Raw genomic sequence first — 27,509 nt, forward strand, 5'->3', positions numbered from 1 at the left:
TAATATCCCCTTAATTTAAATCATGTATTATATTTGTAATGTTTTTTAAGTTTTTATCGCATTTCAGCACATACTAGTAATGAATGTATATCTCAGATACAAGCGACCTAAGCTGCTTTTTCAATCACGACCTTTGCAGGGTTAACCTCCCAACCATCCAGGATGTATATATACGTCCAGCAAATCTCTGAGTCAGACCATCAGTTGAACAAACATGGATATCAAGTGCATTTGACTGTCATATCCATTAGAGTCCATGCAGTTAGCCTAGAAGTTGAGAAGTGGCTTTGCACTTCTCAACCATATGAGTGGGGAAGGAGTGTCCTAGATTCGATTCCCATTGACGACGTGAGGAGCTTAAGGATCTCCTCAGCCATAGTCAAGTTAGCCGGTCTTGGGCGTGGGCAGCAGGGTTTTTCCCCTTCTAGTTTATCTGGGATTTTTCATTCTGCAAGCAGGCAAACCGGCACCATGAACACACACAGATTACAGTCAAGAATACCGCCCTTACGGGATGCAGCAGAGGAGTGACGAGCTGGCTGCATTAATACGCCAGTAAACCCCTCATTAGTAGGGGACTCAACCTGCCTTTGGATGGACACGTAAATGGATCCATTAGAAGGCGGGATAATCCTTCAGACTGATGAGAACACTTAACCAGATTACCTCGTGTACGTAACTACATTCAGTTACCTATTGTCAGAAACACAGTTGCTTGCCGTTTTCTCAGTAACTGGAATCTAAATTATATTCCTTACAGGTTACATTTATTTTTGCTACCTGTTTTATCATATAATTATAGTTTTTAATGCCAGTGAAAATAAGAGATTGTATCACTTTGGAAAGCAATGCCACTTTTTTTTTTTTTTTTTTGGTAATTATCTTAGTCGCCAATACATTTTATTCTCCTACAACTTGATTCAAGATAATTATTTTTGTCAAACAATTATTTTATAAATTCATAAAAATCCGAATCTTAAAATAAATTACAGCCTCTGTTACAAATTGTTTTCTTTATTTTTTATTCGTAATCTTAGTTAGAAAATTAGTTCACAGATTGCATGAAGGTTTGCTCTTTTACGATATTACCTTATAATCATATCACATAATGTATAATTTTTATAACATAATCTGCAGTTCTTTACACTTCAACTTTCTTGGTTTCCTGGAATTGCTTATTACATATTGAAATGAACAGCTATTATGAAGTAAACTGTTATGTACATATCTTCTGCTAATTTTGAAGTAGCGATACTTTCCCTACAGTTTATTATTCGAAACATGTGTAAGTGCCTGCATCAAAATGAAATTTTATTTCCAAAATTTTCATAATAGAATTAAAATTGTATTTTGTCTTTATGGCTCACCCCCCCCCCCCACTTCCAATCACACACACAAATACTGCTAGGTAACATGTGCACACCTTCTTTTTATTTGAATTCGTTATTTTTCCAAAGTAATTGTACCAGATAATTGTAATTTTTTTTTCCAAAGTAATTGTACAAAAAGCAGTGACAGCTAAGAGGAAGGCAAAGCAGAAGTGGGATGAGTCAAGAGTGGAAGAGGACAGAGAGGAGTACAGAGAGAAAAAGCGAGAAGCCAGGAGAGTTGTAGCACAGGTGAAGGCCATGGTATATCAGGACCTTTATAATCAATTAGAAACATAGGAAGGAGAGAGATAGATTTATCAATTAGCAAAATGTAGAAACAAGGCATCAAAGGACATACTACATGTGAGGCAGATAAAAGACTCTGGAGAAAGGGTATTAAGGAGGGATGTGGATAAAAGAAACAGATGGAGAATATACTTTGAAAGGCTTTTGAATGAAGAAAATGCAAGGACTGTCAGAGAAAATGGGAGCCTTATGAGGGGGGAGGGGGATGGTGCAGAACATTTGTAGAGTGGAAGTGAAGGAAGCCATAAAGAGGACGAAGAACGGAAAATCGGTGGGCCCTGACAGGATCCCAGTGGAGGCATGGAAGGCACTGGGGGAGGAGGGAATTGACCTGCTGTGGGACCTGTTAATAAAAGTTTGTCAACAGGAAAATATACTTGAGGAATGGAGGAAAAGTACTCTTGTCTCCATCTACAGAGGAATTACAGACTAATCCTAGAGATCAACTAAAGAAAATAAAGAAAATCTCAGAGAGGGTTCTTGATGGAAGATTGAGGAAGGAGGTGGAGATTGCAAAGGAAAAATTTGGCTTCATGCCTGGTCAATTGACGACAGATGCTATCTTTGGGCTACAACAGATGATGGAAAAGTTTTGAAACAAGCAACGGGAGCTACAGCTGGTATTTATTGATCTGGAGAAAGCGTATGATAGAGTGGCAAGGCAAGAAGTCTGGAGGTGTCTGAGGGAGAAGAAGATACCTGAGAAATATGTCAGGTTGGTGCAGGAGATGTACAGAAATGTGAAGGCAAGAGATCGAACCTGCCTGGGAGAGACAGAATTTTTTCCAGTGACAGTTGGCTTATATCAAGGGTCAGCATCAAGTCCGTTCCTGTTTAATATTGTGATGGCGGTGGTGACGGAGGAGGTGAGAGAAGATGTGCCTTGGACTATGTTGTATGCAGATGACATTGTGCTGTGTGCAGAATCAAGAGAAGAAGTGGCAGCTAAACTGGAAAGTTGGAGGAAAGTACTGGAAGAGAGGTATGAGACTGAGCAGAAGTAAGACAGAGTATATGGGTTGCAAAGTGGATGGCAGCCAGGAGACAGATCTGGAGCTGGAAGGAAATGTCATCAAGAAGGTCAGTGACCTTCTTGACATTACTTAGGTTCATTAGATGATTACTTAGGTTCAACAATGAAAGAGGATGGTGAGGCTGAGAAGGAAGTGGGATGCAGAATACAAACAGGATGGAGGAATGGAGAGAGATGGCTGGAGTGCTATGCGATTAAAGGGTGCCGATCAATCTAAAAGGCAAAATCTACAGGACAGTAGTGAGACCAGCTGTGACGCATGCTTTGGAAACTGTGGTCCTGAGGAAAAATAACATCAACAGGATGAAGGTAGCAGAGATGAGAATGCTTACATGGATGCGCGGCGTGACCATAAAGGATCGTCTGAGAAATGACTATGTAAAGCGAACAGTAAAAGTTACGAACTTAGGAGCAAAGATACAGGAGGCAAGGTTGAGATAGTTTGGTCATGTGATGAGGAGGGAGGAAGAGTATGTGGGAAGAAAGGTCATGCAGATGGATGTGCAGAGGAGGGAGCCGATCAATCTAAAAGGCAAAATCTACAGGACAGTAGTGAGACCAGCTATGACGTATGCTTTGAAAACTGTGGTCCTGAGGAAAAATAACATCAACAGGATGGAGGTAGCAGAGATGAGAATGTTTACATGGATGTGTGGTGTGACCATAAAGGATCGTCTGAGAAATGACTATGTAAGGTGAACAGTAAAAGTTACGAACTTAGGAGCAAAGATACAGGAGGCAAGGTTGAGATGGTTTGGTCATGTGATGAGGAGGAAGGAAGAGTATGTGGGAAGAAAGGTCATGCAGATGGATGTGCAGGGGAGGAGGAAGCATGGATGGCCAAAGAAATGGAGGGAGAATGTGGAGGAGGACTTAAATATGAAGAACTTGGATGTGGCTACAGCCCAAGACAGGAGGTTGTGGAGGAGACTCACCACAAACAGCGACCCTACTTAAGTGGGAAAAGCTGCAGAAGAATTGTGCCAAGTAACTTTTAATATTCCGATGATGAAATTAAATTGCAATTATTACCAGCCTAGTTGGACAAGTGGTTAGGGTATCCACTCTCCAGCTAAAAGGCTGTGGTTTCGAATCCTGCTGTGGGAATGGATGTTTGTCCTTGTCTGTGAAAATATTAGTGGTGGCAGGCAGCAGATGGCGTTGGTGTAGTTGTAGTTGGTGGATTTCAGTGGTGGAGACTGAAAATTGTGGAGTAGGTGCCCTCCCTCAATGAGTCTTGGGACTCCTGGAGGTGTCATGTAGTAATAATAATAATAATAATAATAATAATTACCAATGAGCAAATTTTGAATATTTTCTCATTTATATTATTTCCTGATAAATATAAATCATTAAATTATGTGATATTGAGGAAATTAATGTTTAAAAAACAGTATCATCATACAAAAGCAATATCAGAATATAATGTTTCGAATATCTATAAATCAATCAGAAAGGTGTATAAAAAATAAAATAAATTCTGTGTGCATTTGGCTATTGTCAGGGACTTTTTAGTGTGTCAACTAGAAGTGTTCTTTCCTCACATTCTCAATTATTACAACTGCTGATTGTTATCAGAAATCTGAGATCTTTAATAATCCTTTCTGGTTACTAGACAGTAATCCTTAGACATACTAGAAAATAATCCTAACAATCACTAGGCTAAAAGCTGTGTCTTAAGATTGCCACGATATTAGTTGGATACAACTATTCTCCCTAAATATTCTTATATATGGCGCTCTTTCTTCCTCACCATCCTATCCCAGTTCTGCAACAATTAATATTCCATCAACAAAGTCTGTAGTAAGAAAGAATATGAATAACTTTATACGTAAATTTAAAAAAAAAAAAAAAATTATTTTCACGTATATCAGTGATGAACTTTCGTGCGATTAATTCCCCGCGATTAAATTTCCAGCAATGAATAGTCTCCGCAATGAATTGTCGATGATGAACTGTCTGGATATGTATTTTAATATTTAAGCATATTACTAAAACATGAATTTCCTTTAGCAAATCGATGCTATCCATCAAAGAGTGACATTGCTATAGTTCGCCCACCATTTGTAGATCTCTGCTTGGCGTCTTGCCAAGAATAGTTGATTCATGCTGAAGGGGAGAAAGAAATGAAGGACGTACGAATTAGTCGCCAACACACGAAATCACGTGCTTTATAGGTAAAATTTTTCAACTGTTATACAAGCAACATAGTTAACTACAATGATCATAAAAGAGAAGCTAATTTTCCGACCTGTAATAATAAACAACTCATCCCACAATACAGACCGATTATCCTATTATCAGAATGGATTCTCCTTTTTCTGACATGCGCAGAAGTGTCGAAGGATCTCTAATCGGTGGGTGAACTATATCAACCTAATTTTAGTTCTTGATCCTCACTAACCACAACACCTGACAAGGAGATAATCTAAAGTTGGAGTCTTCTCACTTCCTTTAAGAAGTAAAACAATCTTGCCCTCTTTCCACTCATTTCAAACTTGACACAATGTAAGACTCATTCTAAACAAGTATGACAAGGAAGATCAACTACTTTGCATATTTGCTCTACTATATCCTCCATAATGGTTATCCTTTTTACCATATTCACCAATTTATATCATCCATCCATAAACATTTTTCTGTTGGTCACAGATCAAAAGAATTCCTTAAGGTTTTATTTAGCTTCATTAGCTAACTGTTGCTCATACTGCACTTTTGCTAGCCTCACTGAGTCACCTTCCTTGCCTGTTCTTTGTGATGCTCAAATTGATTACTGCTACTCATCTTGTTGCCTCCATAATGCCTTCTTCAGTATTCTATGCTTGATCTCTGCATACATTCATTTTACACCTACCTTATTTAATCTTCTGACCCTTGGAATAAATTAGACAGTTTCTACTATATAATTCTTGAAGCGTACCCAAGCAGCACTGATCTCCTTTCCACCCACCTCTTCACATTCCATGTTACAGCTGCAAGCTGTCTCCTGAGCTTTCCTGGAAACCATCCAGGTAAAGAAGATTCAACACCTCATTTATAATGACATCCTTTGATGAGATGATCAAATCCAAGATCCGTGGATCCTCACATACCCTCTGTTACATACTGTCTGAGGTAGTTGTCCCTCAAAAACTCAAGAATTAACTATCTTCACTTCCAGATGCTATCACCTGGCAATTAGGTACATACTAACAAGTATAGACAAAGAAGCTTGTGCACATAAAGCACTAGTGGATTACTGTGCTCTAATTTGTTAACCTAGATCTCAATGATGTGAAACTCAATATATAGGGTCTCCATAGTTTCAATACTTTGTCAGCATCCAGGAATGCGTTAGCAGAGCTAATCTCAGGTGGTATGGTCACTTAAATAGAATGGGAAAGGAAAGATTAGCAAAACAAGTGTTCTCTGCCAGGTTGGCAGGGAAACAACCCAGAGGAAGACCAAGATATAGGTGGATTGATACGGTACAAAGTGCCTTAGATGATAGAAATATAAGATCTGATAATGTTGGAGTCTTGATAAGTAACAGACTGATTTGGAGGAAAATTGTAGATAGGAAGTTAGTAATGATGTAATTTTTTCATGTAGTACTGTCATATCCTGTACACCCCTTGAGGGTACATGGCAGGAATTTGATGATGATAGTTTCAATAGCAATATAAGTGTTTCAGAATGTTTGTTATGGAAAAAGAGGTTGAGGGAATGTAAAGTGAAGAATTTAGTGAACAGAGGGGAAAGCATAAGCTTGATGAAGATGCTTAAGTTGGTGAAAGGATTTTACAAGGTAAGTATAGAGGAGATTATATAGAGTGGGATGTAAGGGAGGACAAGAAGAAGCCATCTGGGGAAGTTGTATAAAGGTGCAAAGATGAGAGTGGGGAGTAGTGGATGAGCGGAGTGCAATGCCAGAATGTGCAATTATCGACTGGAGTGTGAATGGATGAGTTTAAGGTTCAGCATGATAGATATATTCTCACAGAGCAAGACCCCCCCCCCATTACAAGACCTGACTCCAGCAAGGTTTGTATTATTTTATCATATCCTCATCTTGTATATCTATTCATTGTCAAATTAACAATTATGAATTACCTGGTTTCTTAGAAATTCTGGTGGTAATGACCAATAATAATAGACATCCAAAGGAGCACCTTGTCGTACTTGGCCATCAACTTTATATTCTCTGTTGGCTGAATTGTAATGAACAGCATTTTGATTAGGTGGATATTGTGATCTAATATCAGTATATATTCCTCTAGAATCCTTCTGCAAAGCTACAACTGACACCTCTGTTTGCAATGGAATCTATGAAAGGAAATAAAGTAAAGAATACAATTTTCAAAACTGTAGTACCATAATATACACTTAAAAAATTCACTGTTAAAATATTTATAGCTAAACATAGAAATTATGAAACTATTAAACACAATGTGGGTGGTATACTACAACCAGGCTTGCAAATCTTTAAGTAAAATAGATCACTCCACTGAACTTACAAGGTAGTTTTTTTTTTTGATCTTGCTAGCAAAATCATGCTGATTTAATTAGAATTCCAAGAAGCTTAGATGGAAAAATGATTCTGTAAGAAGCATATTCTTTGTCATGTTTTGACACTAGTATTGCCATAATCCCCACAGAATTCTGTGTGGTTCACAGACCACACAGAATGGCAGCTTTGAAAAGTGCCTAAGAAAATAAAACTGTACTGAGTGAAACAAAAACTAATGAGATCAAATAAAGAATTAAACTAATAATACATGCCATTAACAGCAAAAAAAGAACAAGTAGAGAATATCTACTGAAAGACTTCTAAAAAATTCTCAAAAACTGAAGAGTAGATTAAAAAAAAAGATATCTCTGGGAAGACTAAAAAGGAAATTAACAGGAAAAAAAATCAGGAGAACTCCTACAGAAGCCTTGTTTGCAGACAGACTGGAAGTCATTGTTCATGGTATCAACCAGACTTAGTGACATGAAGATAATGATAGCAATTAGGCATAAGGTGAATTACACAATAAAGACTTTTTTTTTTCTTTTTCATTTATGCATTACACTTTGCAATCCCACTAACACTGCATAGATCATTAAATACTAGCAGATAAATTTCATTAGTATTATTATAAAATGATTTTATTATGATAGTATAAATCACATTATCAATATACTGTCCTTATGGATGACAGCAATAGATCATAATAGGTTACACAACTAAGGTTCAAATGAATTATTTGCTAGCAAAATCATGCTGATTTAATTAGAATTCCAAGAATCATAGATGGAAAAATGCTTCTGTAAGAAGCATAATCTTTGTCATGTTTTGAGAGTATCCTTAGTAATTCCACTGTAGGTATATATTAATTATTGTGATGCATGCATCTAAATGGCTTCAGGTTTTCATTTAATGAGGGTTTACTTTTTTTTTTTTTTTTTTTTTTTTGAGAATCGTCAGTGGCCAATGTCGTTTATTATTTTAACGGTATAATAGAACACAGAAACTAAGTAAATAATTAATTTATTAACTTGATGCTGATATTTCGCTGGTATTATAACCAGCATCTTCAGAGCACAAAAACACTGTTTGTCACAATACGCGAGACTAAAACAACATGGTGTACTTAAACAAAATTGCAGCAGCAACACAAAGACTAAAGTCCTGATTTTGGCACCCTCTATCTGGAAAAAAAAAAAAAAACTATCATATGTTACTAGAGTCCTAGAAAAGTGCTAGTTTTTTCTTAATATGACTGTCTCCCAGATCTTCGGCAAGTTAATACAGCCATATTTGTTGAGATTTGGAGTGTGTTTTAGGGCTTGTGTCGCCTCTAAGAACAATCTCTCTGATTTATACGGGTTTCTGCGTAGTACTTTTGTGTTTTTCCAGTTGATCCTGTGTGCAGGGGTATCCAGAGCATGGTCTGCTAGGCCCAACTTCCCATAATGATAATTCCGGACATATCGTTTATGTTCGCTGATGCGGATATTCACAGTTCTTCCTGTTTGACCGTAGTAGGCTTGATTGCATGAGCAGGATACTTGGTAGACTCCTGGATGTGATAAAGGAGGAATGATGTCCTTGGGTGAGCGGATGAGGGTGGCTAATTTGCTACATGGTCTGAATGTAGTGCGTAGTTTATGTTTATTGAGAATTCTTGAGATCTTTTCGGATGTGCCTTTAATGTAAGGGATGGTGACTGTTTTGTTGTAGTTCTCTGTGGTGGATGGTGGGAGGGGTTTCTTAGGAGTGTTTAGTATTTTGTTTATTTTATGTGGATTGTAGCCGTTGGCCAAGAAGGTGTGGCGTAAGTGAGTCAGTTCAGCAGTAAGAGCCTTGTCATTGGAACAGATGCTCTTGCTCTATGTTAGAAGGATGATGGTGTGAACCATCATCCTTCTAACATAGTTGAGAAGGATGATGGTGTGAACTGTGAATATCCGCATCAGCGAACATAAACGATACGTCCGGAATTATCATTATGGGAAGTCAGGCCTAGCAGACCATGCTCTGGATACCCCTGCAAACAGGATCAACTGGAAAAACACAAAAGTACTACACAGAAACCCGTATAAATCAGAGAGATTGTTCTTAGAGGCGACAGAAGCCCTAAAACACCTCCAAATCTCAACAAATATGGCTGTATTAACTTGCCGAAGATCTGGGAGACAGTCATATTAAGAAAAAACTAGCACTTTTCTAGGACTCTAGTAATATATGATAGTTTTTTGTTTTTTTTTCCCAGATAGAGGGCACCAAAATCAGGACTTTAGTCTTTGTGTTGCTGCTACAATTTTGTTTAAGTACACCATGTTGTTTTAGTCTCGCGTATTGTGACAAACAGTGTTTTTGTGCTCTGAAGATGCTGGTTATAATACCAGCAAAATATCAGCATCAAGTTAATAAATTAATTAACTACTTAGTTTCTGTGTTCTATTATACCGTTAAAATAATAAACAACATGTTCGACGAACACATAAGTCTGTCCACACGGCCAATGTCCAATGTTTGTCAAACTAAACTCCGTCCGAGATTCTTGAAATTTTAATTTTGAATGCTCTGTGGACACAGAAATATCCCCCTTTTTTTTCTGTTGTATTGTCTGGAGGATTTTTCTTGTGGAGGGATTGCTTGTTACATATTTTTATTGAAGAATTAAGGCCACATTTCATTAGATTCCTTTTTCTTTTTGATTAAAAGCAAACTAGGTTATAATTTTCAGGATGATATAATTGTGAAAAAATGCAAGAGGTATAAATCAGTGAATGTCCCCTTCACAATTTTTACTTCCTCAATCTGAGAGGGTTTTTCGCTATATGATGTAGTAAAGGCTGAGTTAAACTTCTTGCTCTTCCACTCCTTGTTCTGCTGCCTAAATCTTTAGAATCTCTTTCCCACCCTTCTACCTTTGACATACTCAAGAGTAAGCTGGTGTTATTTTTTATAACAGGCAGAGGTGTTTTAAGCCTGAAATCTTTCGTTTAAGACATTACTGTAAAGTGATGAAAAATGGAAGTCTGCACATATACATTTTCAGCACCTGAAGCATCAAAAGGATTTTTGATGAAGGGCTTGACATGACAGGTGAGACAGTATACCTTCAAATCCTGTTGGATTTTAATGGTGTTGTAAGGATAATACTCCTGGTCATACAGGATTACAATCCTTGCTTATCAGGATTCGTGTTATGGCTTTCATTCTTTAATCCTTAAAGTGTGTGGGGAGTGGCCCCCCCCCCAGATCACTACTCTTAAAAAAAGTTTGTTTTATTGGATTTAATATAATTGATATTCACTAACTTATACTGCAATGGAGTTACATTAATCTATTTTCGATTTATATACTAATTCCCGGAGTATCTGAAATAAAAGAGATGAATTGTTAGCATTGATTGCATCAGCCTGGCCAAAGACTATTGGGATCTCTGAAATGTGGTTGACAGAAGATGATATAATAACAGGAATAGAAGTAGCAGGATAGGAAGGGAAAATACAGCAGTGGAGTACTGCTTATGATAAGTGATGACTTATGTCCTCTAAGAGTGAAGGATTTGGAAGATACTAATGGTTTTGAAAGCATGTGATGTGAGGTAGAGATGGGTTACAGGATATTTAGTGGGGGGTTGCTACAAGCCAAGGGGCAGCACACAGAAGTGAGGAACAGGAGATATTTAGGCAGTTGAGCATGGAAAGTGCAAGAAGAAGAAGAATGATTGTTATGGGAGATTTTAACTACAGCAATATAAGCTGGGAAGAGGAAAATGCATGTAGTAATAAGGGAATGGAATTTCTGGAATTCTTGATGGACAGATGTCTTAGGCAACATGTAATAGAGAACAAGAGGTTCAACAGTTTTGGATTTGGTCATAGCAACAGAAGAGATGATAACAACTGAGATGACATCTCTCTCCCCTGTTGGAGAGAGTAACCATGTTGTTTTGACTTAGAAGATGAATAGACATGCAGGAGTATCAAAGAAAAGAGAACGCATGTCAAATTATAAGGCAGGTGATTATAATAGTCTTAGATATCAACTTGTAGCAGTTTCATAGAAGACCAGGATATCATTAGTGCATGGGAAATTGTGAAGGAATATTTGTTGGTAGCAATAGTAAGCTGTATTCCATGAGTGAAGAAGATGACACAATTGGGTGTAAAGTGCATGACAAACAATATCAAATAGGAACTGCAGGTGAAAAAGAGGTTATGGAAGAGATATAAGGAGAGGGGTGGAGAGGAGATGCATGAAGAATATAAGATTCAGGTCAGGAGAGTGACTAGTATGGTAAGAAAGGCGAAACTAGAATATGAGAAGAGATTGGCACTAAGATCCAAAAAACTCTTAGGGAAATTTTTTTTTTTTATCTATGTGGCCAGCAGCAGGAGAAATGACTGTGGAAGTGTGGGATAAAAATGGGAATAGAGTGACTAATGCAGAAAACAGTGGAGTTGTTCAATGAACACTTAATTGGAATATTTCATCAGGAAGAAGTAAGTTTTAATACTAGAGAGAGAGATAGGGCAGGTACAAGGTTTAGGGGATAGTGTGATCCAAATGCTGAGTACTCTGGATGTCAGTAAAGCTCAGGGATTGGATGGTATTTCACCAAGAGTTTTGAGAGAATGTGCTAAAGAACTGACAGCTGCTTTGAACTGAGTTTGCAATGAAAGTCTGGGAAAGGAAATTCCTTGGGTTGCTTTCTACTGGAGAGGAACCCAAGGAATGGAAGGAAGGTAAGATAGTGCCATTGCATAAGGGCAGTAGCAGACTGGATGTGTCAAATTATAGGCCAGTTTGTGTTTCATCAATAGTTGTTAAGATCTTGGAGAAATTAGTGACAGACCATATGCAGTGTTGGGCAGATGCAGGTAATGTTACCTGTGAGAGTCAACATGGATTTGTTAAGGGTGCTCTTGCTTTAGTAACATCATTGCCTTTTATAACAAAGTGACAAGAATGGTTGGTGAGGGAAAGGCATATGCTGCCATTGTTTTGGATTTTGCAAAGGCATTTGACAGGGTGCCACATGATAAGCTGATATTTAAGTTGCAGCACATGGGTTTAGATGTCGGGTTAATCAACTGGATTCAGGATTGGCTGTCTGATAGTTATCAGAGAGTTGTGTATGGTGATGCAATATCAAGGATACAGAAGGTTAAAATTTTGGGTCCAACAGAGACCAGTACTGGTACCTGTATTGTTTAACCATTATATCAATAATATTGTCAATGGATTGCAAGGGATATTCAGTTATTTGCAGATGATGTGAAGCTAGGAAGGGTTTATTAGTAATAGTGCAGATGCAGAATCCCTACAAGAGGATTTCAATAAACTGAAAACTGATGGGCAAATAAATGGGGGTTGGTTTGATGCAGCAAAATGTAAAGTCTTGAAGTTTGGGATACATCGTAATTGGAAGGCTGCATATGCGAATTGTAGGAGCTGTACTGGAGGGAGTAGGGGAACTGTTGTATAAGACCCTGATCAGACCACACTTAAACTTTTGTTCTCAATTTTGGTCAAAAGGATTTGAAGGGGATAAATTAACTGTAGAAAGAGTACAGGGCAGATAACAAAGATGGTTTCAGGACTGTACAATGTGTGTTGTGAGGATCAGCTGAGGGAATGTGGACTGCAGAGTTTGGTATGATTGATTGATCATAATCAATCATATTGACTGATATGATTGAGACTTTTAAACTGTTGAGAAGTGATTACAGGGTTGACACTGGGAAGTTCTTTCGCTTTGTGGAAAATTGGGAATAATTGACAACAAGGAAACCATCCCTAGAAGTTGCAAAAGGAAGCTGTGAGCAAGTTTCTTTGAATGTAGGGTGGTTGAACCATGGAATGCATTGTCTGATAGAGTGATGAGAACAAGAACGGTCAATGAGTTCAAGGAGTGGTATGATACACTTTGTGTTTCCTAGTAAAGACCTCCACGATGAGTCTTGACTCCATGGAGGCCTGAATAATAATAATAATTCATTGAGCATGTGAAAGTGCAGGATGAGTGAAACTGGAGTATTTAATATGAATGCAGATTTTTTTTTTTTTATCCCATGGCATTATTATACCAGATCTTAGAGGTCAAATTCACATATTTCATAAAGCACCTTTCTCTGGGTTGTTATAAAGTTTACATTTATAAATATTCATACCGGTTAGTAAGTGCAGTGGTGATACTTCCTTGATGTTACAGATTTTGCACATGGGGAAGACTTTTATGCCATTGCTAAACTAGATTGGTCTTGTGAGGCCGGTCTTGAAGTGAGAGATAATGGTAGTGGCACAGCGATTAAATTTAGAGTTGATCCTAGATCCTGGTTTTTCTGCTGAATACCAATGGTGAGTATTGTTTATCCTGCAGAACCATTCTTTTTACGTTTTCTTTATGAGTAGTTTTAAAAGATCAAAATTTGTGGTATCACTTGATGTTGCCATTTTTGCTACTTCATCTGCAGTTCCATTTTCCCTTTAATCCCACATGGGATGGAATCCATTCAAAATTGCTTCAGAATCCTTATGTAGTTTGTTTATGTTTTTTGTATGTAGGTATTTCGTGATGGCATGTAACAGTTCTTAATAGCTTGAAGTGCTGCTAAAGAATCTGTGAAAAATATAAGTCCCTTTGGGTCTTTGTTTATCCAAATGCTGCAGTGCTCTGTTAATGGCTATTAATTCTGCATAGTATGAGTTGCATCCTATACTGTTGGTTGTTTTTAGTTCTATATTTTGAGAACCACAGATGAGTATATCACTCTGAAAATTGCCATTTGATTTGGAGCCATCTATGCAGATTTGTATTGAATCAGGTCTATATTACATTATTTTTGAAAGAGCTAATGATCTCAAAATTATCTGAGCTGGCTGCCCTCATTCACTCTCTCAAGAATCCTTTACCTCCTCTCTCTCTCTCTCTGTCTGTTCCAGGTGTTTCTTGTTCTTACAACTTATCATATTATGGTCAAATTGGGATATATGCTAACATTCACCTAGAAGAACATAAATACATCTGCTGTCATAAGTATGGTGAGTCAGGTTTAGCTGGATATGAATATATTGGGACTATATGTCTGCTATGTATGTCTATAGAATCAAATGGAAGAAAAACTATTATGCGTCAACACAACAAATACAAATGTGAATTTTTTTTTTTTTTTTTTTTTTTTTTTTTTTTAGGAAAAAGCAGATTAAAAACCAACCTAATTGTAATATATAAAATATAACACACACACACACACACACACACACACACCTTGTTGCACTAAAATTCCAAAGATTGGGAAACTAATTCTTAGGCCTTCTTTCTAACAAGCTAGCTGCTGGGCAGGAGTAAGTCTAAATAGTTGAACATAAGTCTTATATTAAATATCCATAGGCTTGAACAGCATGGACTTGCTGAGTATATGCTATCTCCACTAAACATAGCTCACTGGAACACACAAGAATACTTCATAAAAGTTGTTTCCTCATACAATGTCTTTATAAAAAATAGATGTGTATTATTCTATTGTCTTAACAGAAAGACAGATTCATGGTCTATGTCTATCCCATTCATGGGAGATAGTATTTTTAAATCTGCTCATCTTTCCTAACTTATTATACAAGTTAACTGATCTCATGCAAAGGTAACAGGGTTCTCTCTCTCTCTCCTGGAAGCTCGAGTTTTTCATCCTAAATATAATCAAGTCAACCATGAGAGCATATGCAATTTACAGACAAAAATATTGTTGTTGGGGGGGGGGGGGGGGTAGATGGCTTTGATGGTAGCTGGGTGTAGGTGGAGAATTAAGTAGTATGGGAGACAGCGAACATGAAGTGGAGTAGAGAAGAGTATCCTGAGACTGGTTTTACTTTTCAATCGTTTCTGACCATAAGTGACTTTGTAGGTATTGTCCACAAAATATTCCTGATGAAATTTTTACAGGGTAGTTCACCATTGCTTTCCCCCAACTCCCCAATTTTATCCAGGCTCAGGGCCGGTATATGGCTGGGACGTATTGATGACTAATTCATGTGTGTTCACAGGGCCGGTATGCCTATTTTGGGGGATGAAAAACCCGAGTTTCCGAGTGAAAAAAACTGCCTATATCCGTATGAGACTAGCTCACTCGAAAGAGACCAGATAAAAGTTCCTCACATCACTTTCCAACCAAAGGCCTTTGTCTATACTGACTTAGCTATGGAGGCACACCAGAGTGTCCTCCCATGATGAATCCTTGGATATGTCACAATAAAATGATAAATATCAGTGGCGTCGCGTGGCCATTTCGGTTGGGTGTGCTGTCATGTGGGTTATACAACACGCACTACAAATTTCACATCAATTTGACCGTATGCATGGGCTTGCTTCCGCAGAAATTTTCCAGATCAGGGGGCAAAGCTTGGAGACAAATAATTACATCAATAAGTTTTTATAATTATTCATTTAATTAAATAATTACATCAATAAACGTCTTTTAGCATTTTCTGATGTAATTATTTATTGATATAAACCATAAATACGGTACATTATTTTAATTTTCCATCGATTTTAATAATCTTTAATTCTTGGGAAAAAAATATTCAGAATTAATACAGTTTTAGCACAATTTCATATATAAATAAATTGACTGCCATATTTTATTAAAAATCAACCAATTAATTAATCCCAAAATCCTAAATTAAATTATTTCAGTTTAAAAGCAAAAAAATCATAAAACTAACAAGTAAAATAATATTAAATTACATACACTTACCTTTTAAAAATGTACTTTTCTGTTTAAGTTTGTTTCACTATAAATTTACACTTCACTCAGTGACTCACTAGACACAGAGGGCAAATGAACTGGTCTCACTGTTCACAAATCAGAAAAAGATGAACCAAAAACAGGAACAGGTGTTTTATTGCTGCAATAGAACATCTACTCTATGGCTACCCTGGCATAGGCCGAAACAGGCCAACTCATAATAAAATTTTAAGATAGACAAAGCTTACATATACAGTTATAAGACATAAGGTTACATAGCTCAATCACTTTTATGATTATAATTTGTGAAATTTCATCTGAAGATGCCCATGATCGTATGATTGCATTTTTGTCGATGTATGAAAGTTTTGAGAGTGCATAGCACATTAGCACTCATCTTAATTGGTCCAATGCAATTAATTGCAGGATAACTTTGAATAATTTTGCATAGAGTGGGGGAACAATCTCTTTGTTTTAAGATTTATTAGAAAACAACAATGAAGGAGAATGCTATAGTTGGTTGGTATATTTGAAATACTCAAAGATGAACATATGTGAACCACCATTTATAAGACATGTTAGAATAGGAAATGAAAAGAAAGAATAAGTGTGAGTAGACTTTCATTAATGGTAAACAAATTATTAATAATTAACATTTGTGATATGTGTGTCCTATCAGTTGCTGGGTAGAGCAAATAGCACAATCCTATAAAATCTGGACATTAATAAGTGAATTTATGATGGCATAATTTAAAAAAATTATGACGAGAGAGAGAATGGCAGGAATAAATATTTGATGGAGCAGCAAATCATCTTGTAAAATTTGTTGCCCATGTTATGTGTATTTCTCTGGTTTGTGTATATTTTGCTCCATTTTCCAAGAAATTTCTTTTGTTTACTGAGACTCAGTATACATAACATCCGATCATTATCGGAATTATCCACACTTTCAAGAATCCTACATTCATCAGGGTTTTTTTTTTTTAGTATCAGCAGTTCTTCTGTCTTATCAATCTCACATATTCTGGTATTTTGTGTAGATCAACGTCGTATAATAACAGAATATTCATTTTTATTCAGGAATAGATTTTTTTTTTACTGTCTGTTGTTTCCGAAGACTAGAATAAAAACGTCTCTATACCATTAAAAAACTTTGCAACCTCAACAGATGCTATACTGCATAGCAAGAGAAACATTTAGTTTCTTTCTACTAACATCCATTTTCAAATTTTCAGTTCCAGAAAACATGTGTAACAACTGTTTGTAATAAAGCCATTGGATATAGTAATCGCTCAACTCATGACAAGTGACAACATTCAATTGGATTGGTTGACACAATAACCAATCACAGCCGCTAGGTGAGCTCAAAATTTTAGCTACCCCAGTCCCACCTTCAGTGGTTTAGAAATATTAGAAAGCTAAGAATTTGATCTGCTGCGCCCTCTTTACGTCTTTTCAAAGGGCACAAAGGTGTATGCATTTCAAAAGCACACCCGGGCTATTAACATGAATGTGACGAAATGTTTACACAGAGAAAAGTGCCTTCTTCATGAAGCACTAATGCTTTATTACCCTCGTGAAGAGGACAATAAAGCATATATTGTGTTGAATTTTAGGAATCGCAAAGTCTGTAAACAATTGGGGGAGTCTTTAATGGGAATAAATGCAAAAATATAATATCGGTGATACTGATATTTCGTGGATGAGCACCACAGACCTAGCACACCTGGAATATTTGCCTCATATATATATATATATAAAATTTTTTTTTACTTAGGAAAACATTATCTGTTTTAGTTGTCTTACATTAGCTACTAAGTTTGCACTTTTTAGAATTTCTGTTATCATTTGTTGTTCAATAATTTGTACTTGGATTTTTGCCCATCATACTTAGGTGAAAATTCTACAAATGTTTTGCCATTAGTTTTCCTTCGTTTTTATAGTTTGTTATTATTATTATGCCAATAATAATAATAACAAATGGAAGAGGGAAGGAAATAAAATTTATGCAGCAGCTAAGAGATAATTACATGCAAATGAAAACATTTGAGTTTCTCAAGTGCTACATCTGGTGACAACATCGAGAACTTAACCAAGGTAGCCACACTACCTTGACATGGGGAAGATAATGAAGTGATCTTTACCTGGGAGAATGCTAGACATGGAGAATTTTCTGTTAAGGAGTATACGGTCATCCCTTGACTTAAGTCCATTTGAAGATACATCAGTGATCCCTTAATGGAATAAATAACATTTTCAACTATAATTTCAAACAAGACACAAGCAAGCGTAAAGTAAAAAGATTTTTATTTAGCAACAATGCAGTGGCAACAGTGCATTCAACAGCAACCTCCCTCGGCAAGTGGCTTCAACAGTTCCTCTGTTGATTTTGCGTATTTATCATTAAATATTTTGCAATATTTTGTAAAACATGGCCCCTACACATCCAATTAAAAAACCTAGTGAAGAATCACAGAAAAAGAGGCAAGCAATTGATCTTGAAATGAAGTTGCAAGTTCAATGATAGTGACGAAGCAACAACAAGGTCCTATTGGTGATTGGAAAAGCTATTTCCATCATACATAGAGGACCTGGACCAAAAGTGCATACCTCTAAGCACGAGGACCATAACCACTAAGGCATTAAGTCTCTTCAACATGTTGAAGAAGAAAGCAGGACCAGATTATAACTACAAATTCAACACTTCTTCTGGTTGGTTCATGAGATTCAAGCAGTGTTTTGTACTGCATAATGTGAAAATGTATGGTGAATCTGCAAGTTCTGATGAGAAAGCTGCCAAGGAGTTTGTGTAGAAATTTGATAAAATTATTACGGAGGAAAATTATTTGCCACAGCAAATATTTAATATGGATGAGACCTCCTTCTTTTGGAGAAATGCCCAAGCAGACAATTCATCCACAAAAAGCTAAAATCTATGCTTGGTTTCAAAGCTCTTAAAGACCGAGTTACGATTCTGTTGGGGGGGGGGGGATAATGGCTGGATATAAACTGAAACCCATTGTAATATGGCACAGTAAAAAATCCACGAGCCTTCAAAAACATTAGGAAGCATATCCTTCCAGTTCATTAGCGGAGTATAAGAATCCGTGGATGACTCAAAAATTGTTTGTGGATGCCTTAATCAACTGTAATGCGAGCGAAATGGAAAGCTATTGTGTGAAAGAAAATGTAGAATTTAAAATTTTATTAATTCTAGATAATGCTCCAGGCTCTCCGTCTTGTATCAGTGATCTTCACCAAGTTCAAGGTCATGTTTCTCCCTCCAAACACTACATCAATCCAACTGATGGATCAGGGAGTTCTTGTAGTGTTTAAGCTTATTATCTACAGAGAACTTTTTCACAAGCCATTTCTGCTACTGAATGAAATGACCAGCCTCATGCAATTCTGGAAAGAATTCAATATTTATCATGCTATTAAAAATATTGCTGTAGTTTGGGACGAAGTGATCTCTCAATATATGAGTGGCATATATGGAAAAAGACATTAAAAAGGGTTTGTGCATGATTTTGGAAGTTTTGAAGAAAATGAAAGACTTTTTTAAATTGAGTGAAGAAATACTGGGTCTAGCAAACAATCTGAATCTCAAAGTGAATGATTACGACATAGTTCAACTCATAGAAAGTGCCCCTGAAGAGTTGACCAATGAAGAATTTGTCAAACTGGAGGAACAATGTGTTCCAGAAGAGGAAGAACAAGAAAATAAAGAGGTAAAACAGGAACAAGGAGAGATAGTTAAACAATTCACAGTGAAAGGTCTTGCAGAAATGTTCTCTGCACTTAGCGATGTTCTCAAAATGGTTGAAGACATGGATCCCAATGTTGAACACTACTTATTAATAGAAAGTAAAGTACACGATGTATTTGTTTACTATTAACAATTTTATTATGAAAAGAAGAAGATGAGTAAGCAAAGCACATTGGGCATTTACATCAAAAAAACAAGGTTACACCAGATGAGGCACAGCCTGGTCCTTTACATAAGAAAGGTAATGAAGATGTGATTGTGGAGGAAGATTTGGGTGATTATTCCCGTTTTATAGTGGCAGTAACACACAGTATAGTTTTATAATAAGGTTTAAAAATTAAAGTTAACTTATTACTGTTAACTCCCATAACTCTGTTGATTTAATGTCCGAACTTATGTCCGAACCGAATTATGTCCTGCCAGATGGAACGAACCCTGACGGATGACTGCATGTGAATTTACAAACAAGGTGATTATGACAAACTGAAAAGTCAGCTTAGAGCAGTGCCACAGCAAGAGAATTTGTTATTATTAACATTTGACCTTCCATGATGAGTCAGACTCATCGTGGGAGGTACAAACTATTGTACACAATGTTCATCCAACCGTGCTTTAAATTGATTCAACGTGTCCACATCCACAACATATTCAGGCAATGCATTCCACTCATCAACCACTCTCCATGCAAAGAACCTACTCCTCACACCCTCCTTATACAGTTTCCAGCAATGGCCTCTTGTTCTACCCCTTCTATGAAAAATCTCTTCCATGTCAACCCAATAACAACCACTAGCTTATATGTCTCAATCATATCCCCCCCCCCTCTTATTCATGAGTCTCTGCAACTTACATTCTCTCTATTTGTCCTCATTACTCCACATTCCAAAGACCACTTTCCAACATATCCTCGTCACCATGAAAACCAGACAACCAAATCTGAGCACAATAATCCATATGAGGCCTGAACAAGGCCTCATATGGATGCAAGTGATATCTATTTCTGCAAGTCAGGTCCTTCACATCATTGCCATTATCCGATGTCTTCACAACTTGTGCAATGTAGCCCCTGAATGTCAGGTCCTTGTCCGCCATCACTCCTAGATCTCTTATCTCCTCTACTTCCTTTAAAGTTTCCCCACCAAGTGCATACTTTGATCCCATCATTGCATACCAAATCTCAAAACGTTACACTTTGCAACACTGAACCGATAGTTCCAGTTACCTGCCCATTCATGCAATCTATTCAAGTCCCCCTAAAAGGCCATAACATCTACTTGACTCTGCATTGCTCTCCCCAGTTTTGCATTATCTGCAAACAACTACGTATCACTGGTTAAACCTTTCCCAATAACATACAAACTGAAAAACAATGGCCCCCAAAACTGACCTCTGTGGCACACTGCTAGTGACCTTTCTCTTTCAGGATACCACACCCCCATATACAACCTTCTGTTATATATCCAACAGCTATCACTGATCCAATTCAGAAGTCTGTTATCCAATCCCATGTTTCAATTTATATAAGAGCTTGTCATGTGGCAGTCTAGCAAAAGCCTTTGCAAAATCCAAATATACCACCATATATACATCTCCCCTATCCATGGTATTTGTTACCTTGTTATAGTACATAAGTTAGTGAAACATGATCTCCCTTTAACAAACTCATGCTGATAACCATTTGCATCCTACTTCTCAATCTCTCCAGTACCTTCACCACAATTCCAGATATACAGACTGGCCTATAACTTGAAGTTACAGCCTTATTGCCACCTTTATGCAGTGGAACAATTTTACCGTCCTTCCACTCCCTTGGAACCCGTGCTGTTGTAAGACTTTTATTTTATTAAATAATGCCAATTTTATTATAGAATGCCGATGCTACTTCCAATTCCCTGGAACATTCCCTGAAGATGTGTTACGATATGTCATCAAATCTGCCTTACTGACATCAAGGTTATTTCCTCAAAAACCTCCAAGCTCACTCATAATTAAGCTGTCCCCTCCTATGTCCTCTACACTTAAGTTCCTCATCATTCCATCCTGATCAGGATGAAACACCCTTATAAATTGATCACTGAATACCTCAAACAATGTCTACTGCAGCAGTTACCATTCTACCACTTTCATCCATTAACTTCATCTTACCATGATCATTCTTCTTTCTACTTGCCACATATCTAAAAAAACTCTAGGATTTTTCTTTGTCTGATTTGCCAATTTCTCTCATACTCTACTTTTGTTTTCCTTACTAAATGAGTTATTCTCCTAGATTGTTCTTTATACTTTATAAGAAGAGTGATCAGTATGTTATGGAAGGCCAAAAGTAATCATGAGATAAAGCTAGCCAGAGGCCAAAGGAAATCCTAAACAGTTCTTTTGCTATGTGCAAGTTAAAGGAAGAATGACTGTTCTTAGTCCTGCTGGTGGAGGTAAAAGAAACAAACGAAATAGTTGAGTTGCTGACTGATCATTTGGGACAGAGGCAGATAAACGTTTTCTGAGAAGGACTAGATAAATTATATATTTTAGGCTTCGAGGGGGCAAAAGAATTTCATATACTGAAAGGCAGACAGACAGATAGGTGCTAGAGAGAATTGGTTGAACTTTAATGCTTGTTAAAGATACTGACAGAAGAAATTTGAAATACTTTGGACATACACATAAATTATGGCAGGAGGATTTCTCAAAATAGTAAAAAAAAAAAAAAAAAATCAGCTAACGCCTTTTTATTCCCGTATATAGGGAGTAGGCAAGGCCGTTTTAGCCCTATCTAACTTTTGGAGACTGAGTGGGCAGCTCAATCTCCACTGGTACCCAATCAGAGATAGCTGGCCCAAGGCTATCACTAATTAAGCGGCACGCAGTGAAGAGAGAGAGACGGCTCAACAAGTGCCACCATCTCGTGATTACTAACACTCATGTTTAATGTCTGAAATAATGTGGGTTCTACAGTCTATTTTCTTGAGTTTATGGGAGGAAAAAACCCGCTTTCCCTTGTCAGAGATTGACCAACTCAGGAACCAGTCGTAAAAAAGGCTTAAAAAAAAATTTCTTCTAGTCGCCGACTAGATTCGAAACCAAGGTCTTCCTTCGTGCGGTCATGCGCCATGGTGTGCAAATGCCACATCCACTGAGCTATACAGGCAGTAAAATAGTAATAGAATGTAAAGCACCAGGAAAAAGAGGAAGAAGTAGACCGTCAATGAGATTGATGGAGGGTGTGACTGATCTTCAGAGAGTTGAAGCCTCCAGAAAATCATACAACAGGACCACCTGGTGAGGATTAGTGTGGCACATCATCGAGCATCTGAGTAACCATACAGCATCTGATGATGTCCAACGAATAGATCAATGGATGAAGGTGCTAAGAGGCAAAATTGATGACATCATGTATTTAGATATAATGATGACAGAAAATAAAATTTAAAAAAAAAAAAAAAAAATCAGCTAACGCCTTTTTATTCCCGTATATACGGGAGTAGGCGAGGCCATTTAGCCCTATCTAACTTTTGGAGACTGAGTGGGCAGTTCAATCTCCACTGGTACCCAATCAGAGACAGATGGCCCAAGGCTATCACTAATTAAGCGGTACGCAGTGAAGAGAGACGGCTCAAATGTGCCGCCATCTCGTGGTCTCTAACCCTAACACAATATATTTAATGTCTGAAATAATGTGGGTTCTACGGTCGATTTTCTTGAGTTTACAGGACGAAAAACCCGAGTTTCCGGGAGGAAAAACCTGCTTGCCCGTGCCAGAGATCGACTAACTCGGGAACCGGTCGAAAAAAGGCTTAGAAAAATTTCCTCTAGTCGCCGACTAGACTCGAAACCAAGACTTCCTTCATGCGGCCTAGCGCGATGGTGTGCAAACGCCACATCCACTGAGCTACACAGGCTCCGGTGGTCATGTAACATTACTGAAATATAGGAAGTATTATTTTAAAGTTTTTAATTAATGTTCTAGTATATGTTGTCTTTCCCTAAAATCTGACTGTTAGATACTGTTAATATGGGACTTTGATAGTTACAAGCTACCTATGGCTTCTTTGGGAAGAAAAAAAAAATAAAATTTAGACTATTATTATTAACACAATGCAGAATATAATTGAATATAATTCTTTGAGTCAATTATGATTAATTTGGGGAGGAGTTCAAATTTAGTGTTACTAGTAATCAAAATTGATTGCAAACGTTCAGATAAGGCTAATAAGATTTCATGTATTTCATTTTTCAAAATGTCTTTTGCATGGGGGGAAGGAGGTTGAGTCCAGCAGAAGGCAGGCATACTAGGTCTGGTGCCGTTTACATTTTACGTTAATGATATAGGAACCGATTTAAGGGGAAATATTCAGTTGTTTGCCAATGATAAAAGCTAGGATGAGCAGAAAATTGATGAAGCCAAGGATCTGGAGGTGACTGTGAACAGGGAGTTTAATTTTAGAGGATATATTGCAAATGTCGTCAAAAGAGTACATCAGATTACATACTTGATGAATGCACTGACAAGCAGGGATAGAAAACTTATTCTGTTATTAAGGTTTTAATAAGGCCATATCTGGACAACTGCATGCATATCTGGTCCTGGACTCTATGGAATGAGGAAATGATGGAAAGGAGAGTGACCAAGATTGTGGTAGGTCTATGGAATACTCACTATGAGGAGAGGCTGAAGTCTGTGGGCTTCAAAAATTAGCTGATGGATGAATAAGAGAGGACATGATAGAAGCATGATAAGTTATTTAAGGGGTTTTATGAATTGATTTAACTTGGCAGGAAGAAAGAGTACAAGCGATCAATCCAGGAATTTGTGCAAGTGTGTTTAGCAAAATATTAGGACTAAATTTTATTTTTTCTTGTGAGATGGTGAATAGGTTGCAGAGGTGGTTGTGAGTACTTCACTCGTGAATGAATTCAAGGAGAAGTATGATAAGTATTATGGTCTGCTACAATGGGTCTGACTAAGGAATCACTCATTACAGGAAAGCCAGACTCGATAGAGATGCCTGAGAAATTTTTTTTTTTTTTTTTTTTTTTTTTTATACAGCAGTGAGTACGACAACCAAGTAATTTATTCTAATGATATATGAACCAACATTTATCTTCAGCTACAAACTCTTCCCTTTTATTTCTAAGTAATTCTGCTATTGTATATAAGCACAATCTATAAAAAAAAAAAAAAAGTTGCATCTTTCTGTTTTTGTTCAAGCTACAATATAATCCTCCACCATAATGCTTTCTAGTATTTCTACTTCATATTTCAACAAATGTGTTCTTGTTTTCACTAGGAAAATTCTCATCTTATTCTTTCACTTATGCATGTTTTGTTTGCTACTATGATACATAATTTCTACTAATACATATCTGCTACTGAAGTTTGTTTCACTGCAACAAGCAAGTGAAAGAAAGTGAAAATTCCTACAGCCATGCCTCTCTCATTCACTTCTCCTGTGATGGTTAATTTCAAAGTGAAGGCCAATCTACTTACTGAACAAACTATACCATTTGCTATCACTCTTCTTTCTAACTTTGTTTTATCACATATTGCTAGTACTTTTTCACAGTTCTAATTTTCATTACTTTTAGCAATTTTTTTTTTTCATCTCACAGATCCTCTAAGTATCACAATCGCATGCAGTCACTGTTGGTGATTATCTTATGGTTTAAATTAGTACCAAAGATCCAGTCATTAAAATACACAATAGTAAAAGCATAAAAAAAAATCTTTCCCATATCCACTACAACACTACCTCATTTTAAGATCAAACGAGGGTTAAACCTTCTAATATATGAATTATATTAAAAATTAAATAAGATTCAATCCTTATTTGAAAATTTTACAATGTTTATAATGTTCTATAAGCAATAATAAAACAAAACAAAAATATAATTCAATCCATTATTACAGATTACTTACACTTGTTGTGTGCAAACTACTGCTGTAACATGTTTCAGTTACACCAAAGCAAAAGCACCTCAAGCAATCAGATGGAACATCAGCTTTTTCATTAAATAAGGGAGGTCTGCAAACACCAGCTTTAGCTGTACAATTGGGGAAAAAAAACATGTTACAACATATTAAGTATTTCTTATGCTTTTCATGTCTAAAACAAGTGTCAAAATTACACTGCTTCACTTCTTCCACATTGTAAATAAAAAGTCCATTTTGATAGCATCTTCAACTGTTATTTTTTTCTAAAAAAAAGCTTCAATCCCAGACTAATGCTGACTGGACATCTGGAATTAGTGATACCTGAATCATAATGCTGATATTAACTTGCCTCCATAGTGCAACTGGAAGAACAATGGTATATTGTACCCTTTGACTGGAAAACGCTCATGTTCGATTCTCATCATGAGAGGAGAAATCGTTATATGGATTTTTTTCAATTGAAGGCGAGTTAGCCGATCTCATATGGAGGTAGCAGGGCTTCCCTCCTGGAAACTCACTTTTTCATCCCACATACAGACAAATCGATCCTTCAGAACACATGCAATTTAAGACAAAAATACTAGTGGTGGTAGTAGAGGTTCAATGTGGTGATGGAGACAGTTGTAAGCATCCTCCTTCGATGAGTCTTTGAACTCCTTGGGAGGTATCAAGAAATAATATGTACCATCATTTAATATTGTGGTTTAAGCCAATAAGAATATAATTGGCTTAAAACACAATATTAAATGAGGGTACATATATTATTATTATTATTTCGTGGCACCCCCAAGGAGTCCAAGGAAGGACACTTACATTACAACTTTGTCTCCACCACTACATCGAACCTCTACTGCCCATCACCACCACTAGTATGTGTGTTTTGGATGGTACAACATGACAGAATTTCATGCCAGCTGGGGCGTCGCCCAGTTAAACAAGGCCCCCTCCCCACATAAATCACATAAACATCTTCCAAAAACCATCTGGATTTGACCTGCCCAGGAATATATGGACAACGGCTAACAGGATTCGTATAGGCTATGGTGTATATGGTGTATGTAGAGACTTACTTTCAAAGTGGGAATGCGAGCTGACAGCATATCCAGGCAACTTTAAGGATATCCATGACCTATCCCTAGAGGCGATCAACTAGATCAGAAACCTAAATATGACTAATCTTCTGTCTGATGTTGTCATAAATTTCATACTTGTATTTGCCTGAATGCAGATTTTTTTTTTTTTAATCATATGTGTATCTTATCTATCTTGTCTTTTAACCATGTCTACAAGCAATATGATAAATAAATAATAAATAAATAAATAATTGAGAAGGATTGTGGAAAGGAAGCTTGCTGAAGAACAAGCTGGATTCAGGCCAAATAGAGGCTGTCAGGATCAGATTTTCACTTTACGACAAATAGTTGAAAAACCATGGGAACATAATAAAGGTCTGCATTTAAGTTTTGTAGATCTGGAAAAAAGCATATGACAAGAGAGAAGCTATTCAAAATGCTACAGTTGTGTGTTGTCAGTGGGGCATTATATCAAGCAATACTTTTCTTTATTTGAGCTAAAAGTCGGCAGTTAGAATTGAAGTACAGAAAGATGGTTTAATGTTAAATCTGGTGTCAGACAAGGATGTATATTATACCGTCTGTTATTCATTATCTATATAGACCATTATGAAGGAAAGTTGTATTAAATCTGATATTGAAATTGGAGATGTTAATGCCAGCTCTTTGCTTTATGCGGATAGTGTATTACTTCTAAATAAATCCTCTACAAGTCTGCAAGATTCCCCAACTAAATCGAAAACTGTTGTAATAGATATGGTATGAAGGTCAGCAATAACAAGGCAAAGATAATGAAAATAGCAGA

General features: G+C 36.8%; 1 protein-coding gene across 6 annotated transcripts in view; it reads right to left on the bottom strand.

The window, feature by feature from the left end:
• LOC150109418 (basement membrane-specific heparan sulfate proteoglycan core protein-like) overlaps nucleotides 1-27,509 on the bottom strand; it is a 1,783,738-nt gene that overhangs the window by 950,164 nt on the left and 806,065 nt on the right. For all 6 annotated transcript variants that reach the window (XM_090413063.1, XM_090413041.1, XM_090413033.1 and 3 more), the window contains 2 exons: nucleotides 25,617-25,741; nucleotides 6,802-7,014 (listed from right to left, as the gene is read on the bottom strand). In XM_090413063.1, coding sequence (XP_090269189.1) covers nucleotides 6,802-7,014; nucleotides 25,617-25,741 — 338 coding nt within the window. The remainder of the gene's footprint in view (nucleotides 1-6,801; nucleotides 7,015-25,616; nucleotides 25,742-27,509) is intronic.

Source organism: Typopeltis vanoorti, chromosome 2, assembly GCF_054136105.1.
Source record: "Typopeltis vanoorti isolate ZY-2024b chromosome 2, IOZ_Tvanoo_1.0, whole genome shotgun sequence".
NCBI lineage: Eukaryota > Metazoa > Arthropoda > Arachnida > Uropygi > Thelyphonidae > Typopeltis > Typopeltis vanoorti.